The 16674-nt window shown below is 35.8% G+C and overlaps 1 protein-coding gene across 1 annotated transcript in view; it reads right to left on the minus strand.

Annotated features, from left to right (window-relative positions):
- ARIH1 (ariadne RBR E3 ubiquitin protein ligase 1) overlaps positions 1 to 16674 on the minus strand; it is a 124666-nt gene that overhangs the window by 32096 nt on the left and 75896 nt on the right. The window contains exons 4-5 of the mRNA XM_047862377.1: positions 10240 to 10332; positions 9698 to 9753 (exon numbers count right to left, since the gene is read on the minus strand). Coding sequence (XP_047718333.1) covers positions 9698 to 9753; positions 10240 to 10332 — 149 coding nt within the window. The remainder of the gene's footprint in view (positions 1 to 9697; positions 9754 to 10239; positions 10333 to 16674) is intronic.

The raw sequence follows: 16674 nt of genomic DNA on the forward strand, positions 1-16674 counted from the left end.
ATGCAGGGCTCGAACTCTCCCAACCACGAGGTCATGACCTGAGTCTGACACTTAACTGCCTAAGTCACCCAAATGCTCCCCGTTTTTTTTAATGTTTACTAAATTGTATACTTTAAATAGTTAAAATGGTAAATATGTTATGTGAAATTTACATCAATTAAAAAAAAAATAAGAATGAGATCCAAAGTCAGATGCCCTGATTTACCATTTTTAATTTCTATTATACCACAATGCTTCTCTGATGTGACAAACCCAAACAATTTTTTTTAAGTTTATTAATTTAGGGGGGAGCAGAGAGAGAGGGAGAGAGAGAGAATTCCAAGCAGGCTCTGATCTCAAGAACTGTGAGATCAGGACCTGAGCCAAAATCAAGAGTTAAGATGCTTAGTGGACTGAGCCACCTGGGCACCCCCAGTGATTTCTTATAACTGATCTAGCTTACCTGGTTAGAACAAAGGTCAGCCATAGTTACTAGGGCAAGGTTATTAGTTAGGTCTGTTATTAGGTTATAGTTTATCTTGTGATAAAGAAAAGTAAGAAAGTGATCTTCAGAAAGCACTCTCAAGAAGACAAGCATTATCCTGGCTATTAATAAGCTAACTCTCTTGGCAAAGACCTGCTGCCATCACTTACGTTGGAAATAGTTATTATGCCAACTCTCATGGTGGAAGGCAACTCTTTATGAAGGTAAACATAATGACTTCTACTGATAGCCCATTATACATTCTAAGCACAGTGTCAGATGCATTTAAGTACCCTTAAGTTTTGGGATAATTCTGTTTTTACAAAAGAGATAAGTGGACAGCTATCCACCAGAATTTTTTTTTTTTTAGTGTGCCAAGTAGTAAACCATGCCTTCTGCTTATATAGCACGATGAGTAAATCAACATTATGCTTCAATTCAGGATTAGTGATAAAATATTTTTCTATAATATGGGTTTTTTCTCCTGACAGACATACCAATTATAGACAAGTATAAAGAAGGAAATAAAAATCACCTGTAACTCTATCACTCAAGAGGAATAACCACTTGACATTTTAATAATCTGGACTTTTTACTCTTTTTTTGGTAAATGTATGATATGTAATTTTAAACAGAATGTACTACATATAATAATTTTATACCTTTGCTTCTTCACTAAGATTATTATAGGCATTTTCCAAAACATTAAAATAATCCACAAATCATTTTTTTTATAAAAACTTGAAGTTAGGTACTCCCCCCACCCAAACCTTTTTTAATGACTATATTACATTCCATCTTCCTCTACTGTTGGACATTTGGATTGGTAGGGTTATGATAATGTGACTAACATCTTTACAATAAATCTGTTCAATTTCTGGTCATTAAAAATAAATATAAGATTTACTATAATCTCTGGCTCATCTCTTCCTCTTATACTCCAGTATCTGACTTTACCTTTAAAGTACATTTAAAATCCAACTATTTCTCATTACTTCCTCTGCTCCCATTGTGGATCAAACTACCATCATCTCTCACCCAGACTGCTACAAGAGTCTCCCAATTTCCCTGCTCCTACTTAGTCTCTTTTTCATGCCAACAGTAGGAACAACCCTCTCTGACCACATCACTCCTCTGCTCAGAATCCTCTCATGGCTCTATCTCAGAATAAAAGCCAACGATCTTATAATGATCTATAAAGCCCTACACAATCAGCCTCATGCACCCGTCCCACACTCTTCTGTGCCTCCTTTCAATCTATTAAGTTTACATTTACAGTTCAAAAATATTTTCAAAAGTTTAAATAATAATCAGTAATTTACTATCTATATACTTTGCCTTTTGAACTACCAAAATTTGATAACTTATTTCATTTTGCATTTCAATGAGAATAGGAAATTATTTCAGTACGAACTTGAGCTCTGATCCCTTAAGCATGTATTTTAAAATAGTATTCTATAGCTTTTGTATGAAATTTCCTACTTTAGAATACTAAAATGCTTTTCTCTTTCACTGTAGGGAAATAATGGGAGGCATTAAATTTATTCAACTATGAGACACACAACTCTAAAGCCATGTTATCAAAGCATTTTCCATAATGTCTCTGTGGACTATCTTAAAAACAGATACAACTTTGGGGTTAAAAAAAGATTTAAGTAGCAATAATTATAAATGAGGGAAAATGATGAGTTAGATGCCATTAAAATGGAAACTTTGTTCACCAAAAATCATTGAGAGAAAAGAGAAGCTACACATAAGGGAAAGTAGGTGTAATACATATATATCTAACAACAGACCCATATCAGAATATTTAAAGAATTCTTACAAAGGAACAAACAAAGTAACAAAATTTGAGGTTACTTGAATGGGCACTTTATTAAAAAAAAAAAAAAAAAGATATACAAATACTTTGGAAAACTACCTGGAAGTTACATATTAAAGTTAAAACCTTACTCCTGAGTACATACTCAAGAGAAATCAGTGCAGGTGCACCTAGGTGGCTCAGTCGGTTGAGCATCCAACTCTGGGTTTCAGCTCAGGTCATGATCTCACAATTTTGTGAGTTCAAGCCCCACACTGGGCTCCATGCTGATGGCACAGAGCCTGCTTGGGATTCGGTCTCTCTCCCTCCCTCTCTGCCCCTCTCCTGCTCACACTGTCTGTCTCTCTCAAAATAAATAAATTAATTTAAAAAATCAGTGCATGTTCACCAAAACACACATCTAAGAATATTCTTTGTAACCGTTTCACAACAGTCAAAACCAAGCAAACAAACCAAAAAACTCCAAATGTCTATCATCATTCTAAGAATGAAATTACTATCTATCTTTAGTAATAACAAGAAAACCCAAACAAACATAAAAATATATAGATATGTTGAATACATATCTGAAAGACATTATGTTAAATGAAACAGATACACACTCACAAGAACAATACATGCTACATGATCCCATTTAAAAGAGGCTCAAGGGGCACCTAGGTGGCTCAGTCGGTTAAACATCCAACTTTGGCACAGGTCACGATCTCATGGCTTGTGCACTGGAGCCCCTCGTCAGGCTCTGTGCTGACAACTCAGAGCCTGGAGCCTGCTTCAGATTCCGTGTCTCCCTCTCTCTCTGCCCCTCTCCCCTCCCCCTCCCCCACTCTCTCTCTCACTCTCTCTCTCTCTCTCTTTCAAAAATAAATTAAACATTATAAAAATTTTTTTAAAGAGGCTCAAGAACAGGAAAAAACTAACTGATGGTCACAAAAATCATGACCGGGAACAAGGCTGAGATAGATACTGTCTGGTAAGGGGCACAAGAATGAACATTCTGGGTACCTCTATCTTGTTTGGGTAGTTAATAAAACACACATACTTTTAAAGTTAATGTACTTTACATATTTTAGTCAATATACTTTAGAACTTACTAAAGTAAAATAAAAAGCAACATATAGCAAACTCAGCCTACTGTACTTTTCCTCTGTAAAAGATGAGATGCTTATTGTACTAAGATTAACACATATCATTGTTTAGTTTTTCTCCTTCCTCAGGCAGTTCAAACTGTATGGCTTCACTTAAGGGTCTAGACAGGTTCACAACTGTATTTGTGACCTTTAAGAAACTATTAGAATATAAAAATTAACCATCTGACTTTGATGTCTGGATATTCTTCCCGGAGAAGCATGACTTAGAGGATTATATTTACTTCTTTCTGGATCCATTCAACTACTTGGTTTTAAGTAATATTTACATAGCTGTAATATTAGAAAAGTACTGGTTTATTTTCTGAATAAACTTGTTGGCAAAATATGAAAGAATCTGTCTCAGAAAAGAAAAAATAACTATAAAGTTGGCAATATAAAGTAATTACATGTCTAACAGAAATTAGGAGGTGAAAGAGATAAAGGCGAAAGTGCAGAGGCATCAATTTCCTAACCTTATGTAATATGGAGTTAAGATCTAGTGCTTACAGTTGATGGAACAGGAAATAATTGCAAAACAGCATTTAAATTATACTATCTAATTTAAAACAACTCATTTCCCAAAAGAAAATTTTCTGCCCTTTTCAGACAGATGGGAAATTAGCCAATAGAGGTAGGCATTATCTATACCGTGATCCTAAAATTCATTTTTAAAAAAATCTTATGTATCAGCTAAAGCTTAAAGTAAAAGCATTTGGCATAATTTTGCTAGAAGTGAATAGCAATGAGTTCCTGTCACCACCTCTGCTTGTCTGTTTCTAAAACCTCCATATATGAAAATAAATCATAAAAATTTTTTTAGTGATATCTTAGGATGTTGAATTAGAACATCACATTCCAGATGTGTGTTGGCACTATTAATTATTACTCAAGATGAGACTAAATAGTATTACTTAAAGGTGTTTTTTTTTTTTTTTTAAGTTTATTTATTTTGAGAGAAAGTGTGCATGCGAGTAGGGGAAGGGGAGAGAGAGAGAGAGAGAGAGAGAGAGAGACAGAGAGAGACAGAGAGAGACAGAGAGAGACAGAGAGAGAGAATATCCCAAGCAGCTGCCTAGAGTCTGAACCGGGCCAAAATCAAGAGTCGGATGCTTACTTGACTGAGCCACCCAGGTGTCCCTACTTGAAGGTATTTAAAGACTTAATAGATACAAGTTTACCTTTACCACCCCTAAGAAGAATAGAGAAACTGCACACAGAAAAGAAACTTAGGCCCTAAACAACTATATTAAAAAACAACAACAACAACAAAAACCCACATGTGCTAAGATGAATAGAAACAGATGAGTATTTATTTGGTCTCAAGTGGTAAATAATTTAGAGAAGTAACTTACATTAATCTCATGAAAACATAAAGGACAAATCCTGGGACAAAGAAAAATTCTCAGAGTATACTGTTACCCTCCTGACTGTGGAAGTATAACTATATGAGGCCATTGTATAACAGAGACCCACTTAGCCAAACAGCCTTGATGGTATCCTATCACAAATCCATGACTAAAGGCTAAAATGATGACACGTGCTTATAAGTGCAAGAGAGAAAAATACACCTCCAGTTACGGATTCAAAGATACATGCCTATTATATACACACTGCTGTGGAATAAAAAATTGAATCTACTAAGTAACTAGTTTTAATTATTAAGATCACCTCCTGAATGGAAACAAGCATTTAGTGAACACAAATAGTGGACCTGGAATCATACAGTTTATAGTCTAAGAAAGAATATAGATATGAACATAGGCAATTACAAAAATGTATATTAAGGAAAATATGGGGGAGTTAAGGAACACGTAGGATACTTGCCCAAACCAAAATGCAAATCAGTAAGCTGAGACCTGAAGGAGACTAAGAGGATGAACGGATTAACAGAACTAAAGAGCAAAACAGTAAAGAGTACTGCATATCAGTCAAGAGACATTAGAGAAAAACTAAAAGTCAAACTAAACCAAATGCAAATAAAATGCACAGTACTTTCAAGACGCCAAGTTCCACACCACTAGAAAAGAGAATGTGAGAAAAGGCAAGGCAAAGATGAAGCTGCACAGGTAAGCGATACAGAATGGAAATAACAAATTGAAAAGTGATGATATAGTATAAGAGAATCACTGAGGAACCAATCACAGATTCCCAGCTAAGAGAAGATGACAGCCTGTATCAGGTCAATGTCAGTAGGAACTGGGGGAAATGGACGGATTTAAGACTAACTGCGATGTAGGAATGAATTTGGTGTAAGGAACACTCTAGGAAATGTGGAAGAAAAATGAATCAGGGATATGATCAGGATTCTAATTTAGGCAAGTCTTTTACACCTAGTGGTACCATTCTTTGATACTAAGCAGCCAGAAGAATGAGTTTGGTGGCGGTGGCGGTGGCGGTGGTAGGGGAGTTGGAGAAGGTAAAGCCTGAGGAATATACATATGAACATGCCTGACAGGTAGTGGAATATGTGTGTCCTCAAAAGATAGAGCTGACCTGGACATATAAATCTGGGAATTTCCAATGTATGACCAAGGAGAGTGTATAAAGTATGAAGAAACCCAGAAACCCAAAGAGCAATATTTTAGAAGAGGCAGAAAAAGATGATTTTGCCAAGTCAATTAGAGTAGATGTGGAGTAGGCCTAGGTTGGTAGCCTTAGGAGTTGGTGCTGGAGTAAAGGGGATTTTACTGGAAATGAGTACAACAGGAAAACGAGAGGCTATGGCAGTATGCTGATGTATGCTTAAGTTCTCAAACTACACTAGGAGAGCTTGTTGAGATTGCGGGGGCCCCATCCCCAGAGGTAAGTCTGGATCTGGGCCTGAGAATGTGCATTTTTAGCAAGTTCCTAGGTGATGCTGATGCTGCTGGTTGGGGGGATTACACTATGAGAACCACAGGGTCAGGGTATAGAATAACAGACTATACGTAGAGACACTGAAATCACACTGATGACAGCAAACTTTGGGAGAAAGACAGTAAGTTGTGAATACTATGAATAATTAAGTGGGTGCGACCAAGAAGTCAAGCAAATAAAAGTAGAAAGGACTACAACATAGCTGAGTAACACAAGACTCAAGGTCTATATGGATTTTAAACTGAAGTAGAGACCAATCTGAATATAACATCTGAAGCTAAGGGGGACAATAACTTCACTTCCTGACCATGAGGCACACATGGGGGGGGGGGGGGGGGGAGGAGGCGGAATGCTAGCTTCAACTTGAGAAGTTTATATGAGAATGTGTCTTCAAGAAAAGAATCCAGTTTCAGGTTCAATTCAAGTTCCAAATGAGATGAATTCAGATTAAACTATTTTTTTAACCTATCAAATTGGAAATTTAAAAATGATAATACCATGACTGTGAAGGAGTCTATTTCTTTCATACTAAGAGAAAAATTATTAAGCATATTTCATTTATTATTTAAGATTAAACACTTAAACACGTTCTCTCATTTCATTAAAATAATCTTAAATTCTACAATATTTATTTCTAAGAAAGAAAATGGAATTATATACCAACAGTATACAACTGTATAAGGTGAACAATAAAAATCCCTCTTCCTAATCCCCAAACCCCTAGCTGATATCGCTATTAACATGCTCTTCTAAGTATTCTCCAAGCTGTCCTTTTTTTATAGTTTATTTTGAGAGGGGAAGGACAAAGAGATAGGGAGAGAATCCCAAACAGGCTTTATGATATCAGGAGCCCGACGCAGGAATTCATTGCTGAATTCCCTTAAGCTAAAGACACAGCAAATCTTAAAAAGTAGCAAATAGGGAACAATATGATTAACAGCTGACTTATTAGAAACAATGGAGGCAAGAAGGCAGTAGAATGACATATTCAAAATGATACTATTGCATGAAAGGGCAAAGAGTATATACATTTGTAGAAATTGCCAAATTGCATTACAAAAAGGTTGCAACAGTTTACATTCTCTACTGTAGTATACTCTCACTCACATTACGTATTACCAAATTCTTTAATCCTTACCAATCCGAAATGTAAAAACAAAAACCACAACTTTTTAAAACTAGGGCATCAAATTTTGATTTACATTTATGTAACTAGGCATGATGATAGCTATTATTTATTAGCATTAAAATTTCTTTCATTGTGAACTGTTTTCCATAGGATTATCATCTTCTTGATTTATAAGAGCCCTTGTGATATTAGCCACATTGTTTTATGTGTTGAAAATATTTATTCCATTCCCCTCTAAAAAAAAATGTCACAAAATTTCATAAATTCATGGTCACATCTCCCTGCCCAAATGCCTCCCCACTCTAAACCATCCTTCACTATACTAAAATTGTATTTCTTTTTTTTTTTCCCTAAGTTTATTTATTTTTAGTAACCTCTATACCCAACCTGGGCCTCGAACTCACCTCCCATTCCAACTGAGCCAGCCAGGTGCTTCCTCAATACATTTCTAAAAATGTAAATCTTGTTATCAGAGTCTTAACAATCTTCTATGACAAAACTCATCAACTGTCAAGGTCTTTTATCCTCATCACTAACAATCTACTACTCTCTAGCCACCACAGAATACTTAATAGAGAAGTTCATGAACTATTTTTTAAAATATTGGTATTTTTTCTTTAACCCCCATTACCCTCCACTCCCTCAATCCACATTTTTACCCCATTTATATTACTTCTTAAGTCTTCCTAATCTCTTCAGGTGGAATAATTTGCTTCTAACTGTACTTTATACATGCCTTTATATATAAAACTTAAACTCTGCATTTTATCACTATGATCCTACTGGGCAAAGGAAATGCACCTTCAAAAAAAGTTTTAAGTTATTTATTTGAGACAGGGAGCAAGCGAGCAGGGGAGAGGCAGAGAGAGAGACAATCCCAAGCAGGCTCCATGCACAGGGATCTGATGTGGGGCTCGATCTCACAACCATGAGATCATGATCTGAGCCAAAAACCAAGAGTCAGATGGACGCTTAACCAACTAAACCACCCAGGTGATCTGGGAAGGAAATGTATCTTAATGCTCCCAGTAAATGTTTGTGGAAGAGATAAGAGATACAGTGACCTATACTGATGAAATGTATTGCTGAAGCTGATGTATTGATGAAAAATTACAAATCAGAAAGTATCAGGGGACAAGATAAAGACAACTGGAAGGATGGTGATACCTCAAGATGATATATAACTGATTTTTGCTAGCTTAAAACAGTAAGGTAAAAATTCAATTCAAGATAGAGGCAGTATTAACACAGAGCTGACAACAAGCAACAGTACATATGTTTTAGTAAACCAAAGTAGGTTGAGGTTAATAAAGTAGAACCAGTGAGCTTTATAAACTGCTGGCTAAGTCAATTTAAGGCTTTATTAGACAGGTTAAGAAATTTGCTCATTAAAGTCCATGGCTGCTTTTACTTTTATTACCTTCAAATCCCAAAGTTTAAACACAAACCTACCTTTCTATATAGGCAATTATCCACTACTAACTACACAATTTTTTGCAAGACAGTTCAGGCCCTCAATCTGTTTATCTTCCTAAAGTGAAGTCAATTAAGTAGCCTCAGGCTATGTAATAGCACAGACTCAGGATTCTACCCCAGGTTCAGGACTAAACACTATACTTGTTTCTTTAAGTTTATTTCTCCCTTCAAAAAGAGAACCTTTCACAAGAAGAGTTAGCCAACAACCTCCAAATGCAGCACCTTTGGGAGCAGTGTTCCAAATGAGGCCACACTCTCCCTGGGTAGCTCCCAGTGAATGACAGAGCCTGGAAGGGGACCGGGGCTCAGCCATTTCTGCTTCCTGAAGTGTTCATGTATGGGCAATCTATGTGGTAGAATTCCCCACAGGGCTGCTACAGACTCTCACACCTGCCCCACAGTCTGAGTCTCTTCCTACCAAATCCTTCTTCCTTCTTTTTCTCTTTTAGTAAGTGTCATACCAACATTAAAGTGTGTCCACTCCTGTTCCTCTTTAACCTGCACAAATACTATATCACAACAAATCCCCTTCCCTGTTACCTCCATCTTGGCAGAGGACCTCAATGGACATATCCTATTTTCCAACACCAAGGATTACTGAAATGCAGCTATCACATATTGCCTAGTATTTTGCCATATATTTACAAGAATAGTGTCTGGGCATTTACCCAAGTTAGAAATGAGCTTTTCTACTATGAAGGAATGTGGATTAGAAAGTCTCTTCAGACTAAAAATTTCACCTCCTTTGAGGTTTGAGCAAAAAAATAATTTGGTTTAACCAACTAACCAATATTCAACATGCAATATCTATCAGAAATACTTACATAACTGTGTTGTCATCCACTAAGATATCACAACCATGAGCAGGGCACGAAATAGTCTGAAAAAGATTGAAATTTAAACTATGTCTTCATTCAACAAATATTTACTGAATGCTTACCATCGCCAGGCACTAGGTTGAGAATACCTTAACATTTATAGGATCTTAATTGTTCCCTTTCCATTAAAGGAAATGTATGTGTGTATTTATCACCATAATGTAACTAGAACTGCTGACCTGAATAATTGGTTTTTCAATATAAAACTTGAAAGGCACAAGCAAGAGACCTGACAAAATTGCTCAACAAGTTCAGCCTGACATATACACATATTAATGCCGTGGAGAAAACATACCTGGACTGTACCTTTAAATGGATTGTCACATTATAAATAGGAAAAAAAAGCCTCAATTATCTTTTATCTCAATAGAGAAAGTAGTTCCTCATGCAATTCATAATCCAGAATGCTTTACCTGTTCATATATGTGCAAGAGTCTAAACACTGTAGAAAATTCAACAAAAAATGAAAATCAAATTGACATCTTTACCTGTCCCATGCCTTCCTCCATTATTTTGGTAGTTAAATATTCGCTCCAGCACTGCATACAAAACTTATGTCCACATTCAAGGCCAGTGAAATACTGCAACAAAAATAATACATGCACTTTTAAAAGATATTGCCAGAAAAATCACTATACATAGTGACCCAATAAGGCTCTATTAGGTCACATTTCTCATACTGGCTAAAATTTTCCATTTGACAAGACTAGATGGACTCCTAAAATAAACTTGGTGGTAAAATCTAGACATGCAAATACATTTAACACAAAATAATCAATGAGAAATGCATCTATAGTCGATAATTGTAATTTTTAGGAAAGGCAGACAAGTTTGTACTAAATATAAGAATATATCATGTACCAATAAGCATATGAAAACATGCTCAAAATCCACAGCCATCAGACACTACTTAACACCCACTAAAACAGCTGTATTCAAGAAGACACATAATAACAAGTGTTGGCAAGGATGTGGAGAAATCAGAATCTTCATACACTGCTGGTGAGAATGTAAAATGGTGCAGGAACTTTGGAAAACACTGTGGCAGTTTCTCAAATAATTAAACACAGAGTTACTCATGACCCAGCAATTCCACCCCTAGGTATATAGCCAGAAGAACTGAAAACATAGCTCCACACAAAACTTGTATACAAATATTCAGAGCAGGATTTTCCATAGTAGCCCCAAGTTGACACAACCCTAATGTCCATCAATTGCCGAATGGGTAACAAAATGTGGAATATCCATTTGAAAGAATATTATCCAAGCATAAAAAGGACTGAAGTACTGATATATGGTATAATGCACATGAGACTGAAAACATTATGCTGAATAAAAAGAAGCTAGCCACTAAAGACCACATACTGTTTGATTCACATGTATACAAAAGGTCCAGAATAGGCAAATTCACAGAGTAGATTAGTGGTTGCCAAGGGTTGGGTGGCAGGCGGCAGGGAGGGAAGTGACTGTAAAAGGATATGAGATTTCTTTTCAGGGTGATGAAAATATTCTAAAGTTTACTGTGATAGTGACTGCAACAACTCTGCAACTATACTAAAAAGCACTTAAAATTTTTTTTTTCTTTACTGTTTGTTTATTTTTGAGACAGAGAGAGACAGAGCATGAGTGGGGAGGGGCAGAGAGAGAGGGAGACACAGAATCCAAAGCAGGCTCCAGGCTCTGTGCTGACAGCTCAGAGATAAAGGAGACCTATCCTATTTTGCGGGGCTTGAAGTCGTCTACTGCAAAATCATGACCTGAGCCACCCAGGCACCCTTAAAAATCACTTTAAGTAAGTGAACTGTATCGTATGTGAGTTATTATCTCAAAACTGTTACCAAAAATTTTACACAAATATAGGACTTCATAGAGTTGCATGGAATGTTGCTTACGAAGATAATCAAAATCTTATGGAAACCAGAAAGATTATTCAGATAGCTAAGAATAATAGTAACATTTTGGTCTAATCTTGTATTACTTACATGAGTTGAAATACTATTAATTTGAGGGATGGTTATAAGAAGTATATTATTTTCTATAATGCAATATTAAGCAAGTACTTTAGTGTCTTGAGGACAGTATTGTAAAAAGACAAATGGTCACTAAGAATATGTTATAATATTTACTTGAAATTATTTTTAAGTGAATAGGTAATATAGGCTCATGGTCAAAAACAATTATTTAACAGTATGAATTTATGTTGAAAATAAGTCTCCTTTATTCTTATACTTTTCCTCTACTTCTCTACCTAAAAGTAATGACTATTACCATTATTTTACATATTCTTTCAGAGATGTTCTAATGTACACAGGTATACACACACACACAAAGAGTAACACACACTCTCTTCTGCATCTTGGTTTATTATTATTTAATAGGTTTCTTATGTGGTTCTACATTAGTACACGTGGGTCCACCTCTTTCTACATTCTGTATGAAGGTACCATAATTTATTTAAACAGTCCACAATTAAAGGACATTTAGACCTTCTTTTTTTTTTTGCTGCCATGCTACTGCATTGGCTATATATATATATATATATATATATATATATATATACACACACATACATACATACATACACACACACACATACACACATTATTGTGATCATGCAAATTCACCTTGGGACAAATTTTTACAAGTGACATTATAAAAGGTACACATTTACACTTTAATAGATTATTACCACACTTCATTCAAAGAGGTTGTAGCAATTTATACTGTTCAAGAGAACCTGGTTTTACAATACCCATGTCAACATAGTATCAAATTCCCTGATCTCTGCAAATCTGACTGGTGAAAATGAATTATCTTCATCAATTTTGATTTTATTTTATTATGAGTGAAGTTTAAGCATTTGAAAAAAGATTTAAGGCTCTACATTTCTTTTTCTGTGCACTCTCTTCACCTATTTTTCCCATTTTTCCACTGGGTCCCCCCCCCCCCCCCAATGATTTAGTGGGGATTTTCACCTACTTAGAAAATTGACCATTTATAGGTGTGGCAAATATTTTTCAGTTTCGAATCTGAATGTTCCCGTTTTGTCATGCAGAAGCTCTCTACTTATTGATATGTAGCAAAGTGTATTACTTTTACAATTTCTGGCTTCTAAATCAATTAACTTTAATACAAGGAGTTAGGAAGAAATTTAAGATTCTACTCCAGATACCAACCAAGTTGTTCCAATGCCATTTTCTGAACCCACCTGATTTGAAATGCCCCCTTTTATAATACACCAAATTCTCACACATATTTGACTCTATCTTGTTCCACTGCACTGACTATTCTATTAGGTAGGACTAGTTCCTCCCTGTCCCCATCAATCTAGTTGTTATTTTTTTCTCAATATTTTACTATTATTCTATTTTTCCAGACACTCAAGTCATCTTTTTATCTCTGTTAGTATTTCAAGTTTTCTTCATAAGAGAGCTTTCACATTTCTTGCCAAGTTTACTTCTAGCTCTTTTATTCTTTTTGTGGCTCACATAATATTTTGAATTCCATTCCATTTTCTAATTAGCTGTTATTTGAAAAGTGCTCATGAAATTTCTGATGTTGCTTATGACATAAGATACCAATAGTCAAGATGCAAAATTCTACACTATGGCGTATCAACTATATAAAGAATGCCCAGAAGCAGACATGGGGGGAAAAAAAATCTATCAGTGTCCTAAAAGACAGAAAATATTTACCCAGTTTAAAATACAGTGCTATTCTGACTGACAATTATTCTGACTCATTCACAGAGGAAGTGAAGGTAAATATTTCGGAAATCAGTATTCTCATACATTAAAAAAAAAAATCTGGAAACAAACAAAAGAATCTATTCTCATTACTCCCCACTGCTAAAGGAGATCTGGCGCTAATTTGTTGCCTGATCACTAATGGAGAGCATATGATTTTCAAGGCTACAATGAGAAGGAGCATTCTATAAAGGACAAATATAGCAGAGTAAAAGATCAACAACTCTAAAATGTTATATTCATAACTTAAAAACACACATGCATCCTCATATGTTTTCTTTTTTCAAATAAGAATCCTTGAGAATGAGAGACTGAAGGTCACAATGGTTACTAAGTGATCACTGCAAGTAACATCTCTACCTTTGAAACTTCTGGACCAGGGATCATTATAAGATATAAAGAAAGCTTTTTATTCTTTAAAGGCTTCTTTTCAATATATTTTTTTTATTAGATACTAAACATTTTAATTAGATGCTAAACAATGCTAAACAAGATAAATTAGAAAATAAATCACACACACGTCTAAAGATAAAACAAAAACTAACCTGTGGCATAAACGCATTTACTGTGCTCAAGAGCAGTGTCATCATTATGGATATATCTGAGTATCATCATTCTGTTGCATTTCCCTTTCCCTCCTCCTACTTTCACGTATCTCTATTCCTTTACTATCTCGTGCTTATTATCTACTTGGGTCCCTCAACCTTTCCCTGACTCAAGGGATCTTATCAAACTTATCCCTGTGTATATCATAAATAAATCTGACTCAGAATACACTCTTAAAGGGTTTATTTATCCCTGCCATTTTACATACTTGGCAACTAATGTCAAACAGCAGTAAGTACATTAAGAATTATCTTTCCTCCATCAGAAGTTGGACAAATAATCTCTAAAGTTAAAGCCATTATGTTTACAAAAACTGAATAATCAGGGCATCAGTTCCCTCATCTATAAAATGGAATCAGTTAAAAAGGAATACAGGGTTGGACTTAGATCAGATGTTTTCAGTGTTCCCAGCACAAAGATTCAGAGTGAGGGGGTAAGGGATGAGAGAGTGGACTATCCTTATAATCTTCAAAATTACCTTTAACATATCTGATTCTTAGAATATACAAATTATTTACTTAAAAATGAGATATCATAGCTCAAAGTATACTTCCTAGTAGAGTGGGAGAGTTAATAAAGATAGATCTTATGCTCTAATTCAAAGCAACATTATTATTTTTTTTTTAATTTTTTTTTTCAACGTTTATTTATTTTTGGGACAGAGAGAGACATAGCATGAACGGGGGAGGGGCAGAGAGAGAGGGAGACACAGAATCGGAAACAGGCTCCAGGCTCTGAGCCATCAGCCCAGAGCCCGACGCGCGGCTCGAACTCACGGACCGCGAGATCGTGACCTGGCTGAAGTCGGACGCTTAACCGACTGCGCCACCCAGGCGCCCCCAAAGCAACATTATTATAAAGTGAATGTTGCCAGGGCTAAGAAACCCCTGAATTGGCCCCAACACAAGGGGTTGGGGGATGGGGGCATTTATGAATTTTAAAGTGCCTGTGAGTCTCTGGAAACCGTTTTTTTTTTTGTTTTTTTTTTTTTTTCAACGTTTATTTATTTTTTTGGGACAGAGAGAGACAGAGCATGAACGGGGGAGGGGCAGAGAGAGAGGGAGACACAGAATCGGAAACAGGCTCCAGGCTCTGAGCCATCAGCCCAGAGCCTGACGCGGGGCTCGAACTCACAGACCGCGAGATCGTGACCTGGCTGAAGTCGGACGCTTAACCGACTGCGCCACCCAGGCGCCCCTGGAAACCGTTTTTAAAGGAGAGATCACCCACGATGGTTACTCCAAACTGCTATAACCTACGCAACCAAAGCATTTGTTTAAAAAATTTGTTTGCATATGGCACTATAAAGCTAAAGTTGCTTTCTGGAAGGATAAAGGTATTGAAGAAATATACTAAATAAAAGGCAAGTATCAGTGTTTGAAGACAGCAGTGGAAATTGAAACATGGGAGTTGTACAACAGAGGTAAAAAAAAAAAATCATCCAATTAAAGCTTTAATGGAGTCTCAGGTGACATTTACTTGCAAAACTGAAAAGGTTAAAATTATCTTTATATATTAGTCTAAATATTATGGAAAAAAAAGTCCTAGTTTTATTACACTGTATTTTTCATAACGCTTGGCACAGTTTCCATAACAATCTTTAACTTACTTTCCAAACCATGTTGCGGTTTGTTTTTTTGTCCTATCACTTCCGTAGCCAGACTTCCTTTAAAGAGCAATTTGTTCATATTTATTGCCTCTACTTCCTTCCCCACCTTCAAATCAATGACTCTTCAGGTCATGCAGTATGGTTTTCCATCCTACCACAACACTTAAATTTAACTTTCCAGTATCATCAGTAAACTTCATGTTGTTAATTCCAAAGTCACTCTTCAATTCTTTTCTCTGAAGATTTTAGCAATGTTTCTTACAAGTACATTCTCTTCCTTTGGCTTCTGTATTGCCACATTTTGATGGCTCACCTAACTATCACACTTCCAGAGGTTATTTCAGAGGTCAATTTCAGTGGGCAATTCTCCCTTATCTAAAACTGGGTTAGGTGTCTCTCTTCAACATGTTCCCACAGTATCATGTCCTACTAAAGTGCTTACCATTCTTTCTGAATATGTCATTTTACTTTTCCATCTAGCTAACCTATAAATTACATGAGGCAGGCATTATGCCTTGATTCTCCATTGTGTTTCTAACACTTAGAATAGCGCCTGGTGTGTTGAAAAAAATGAGTAAGTAAATAGCAGGCCTTCTAGTTACAAGTGTAAGCAAAATTTACTATGCAAATCTCCAGTCATGGTTTTTATTCTAATTTGTTGAGACAGTTAGACAATACCAAGGGCACTGAGAAAGTTATAGCGGATATTTGTAAGCAGCTAGTTTCAGTACTCAAATTACATTTAAGATTTAAACTACAGAAGATCTGGTTATACAGAGCAGGAAGAGAAATGCCAGGAAATAAGGAAACCCTGAATGATCTGGGACAAATTCCTTGGGTTTCAGTATTATTTCACAGAAACTTTTATGAACCATACAAATGTCAACTGGTAAAGAGAATCTGTTAGAGACCAATAATAAAATGGTCAAAACATGAATTTAATGTATTTTTAATATTAATGT

The sequence above is a fragment of the Prionailurus viverrinus genome, chromosome B3, assembly GCF_022837055.1.
Source record: "Prionailurus viverrinus isolate Anna chromosome B3, UM_Priviv_1.0, whole genome shotgun sequence".
Lineage (NCBI taxonomy): Eukaryota > Metazoa > Chordata > Mammalia > Carnivora > Felidae > Prionailurus > Prionailurus viverrinus.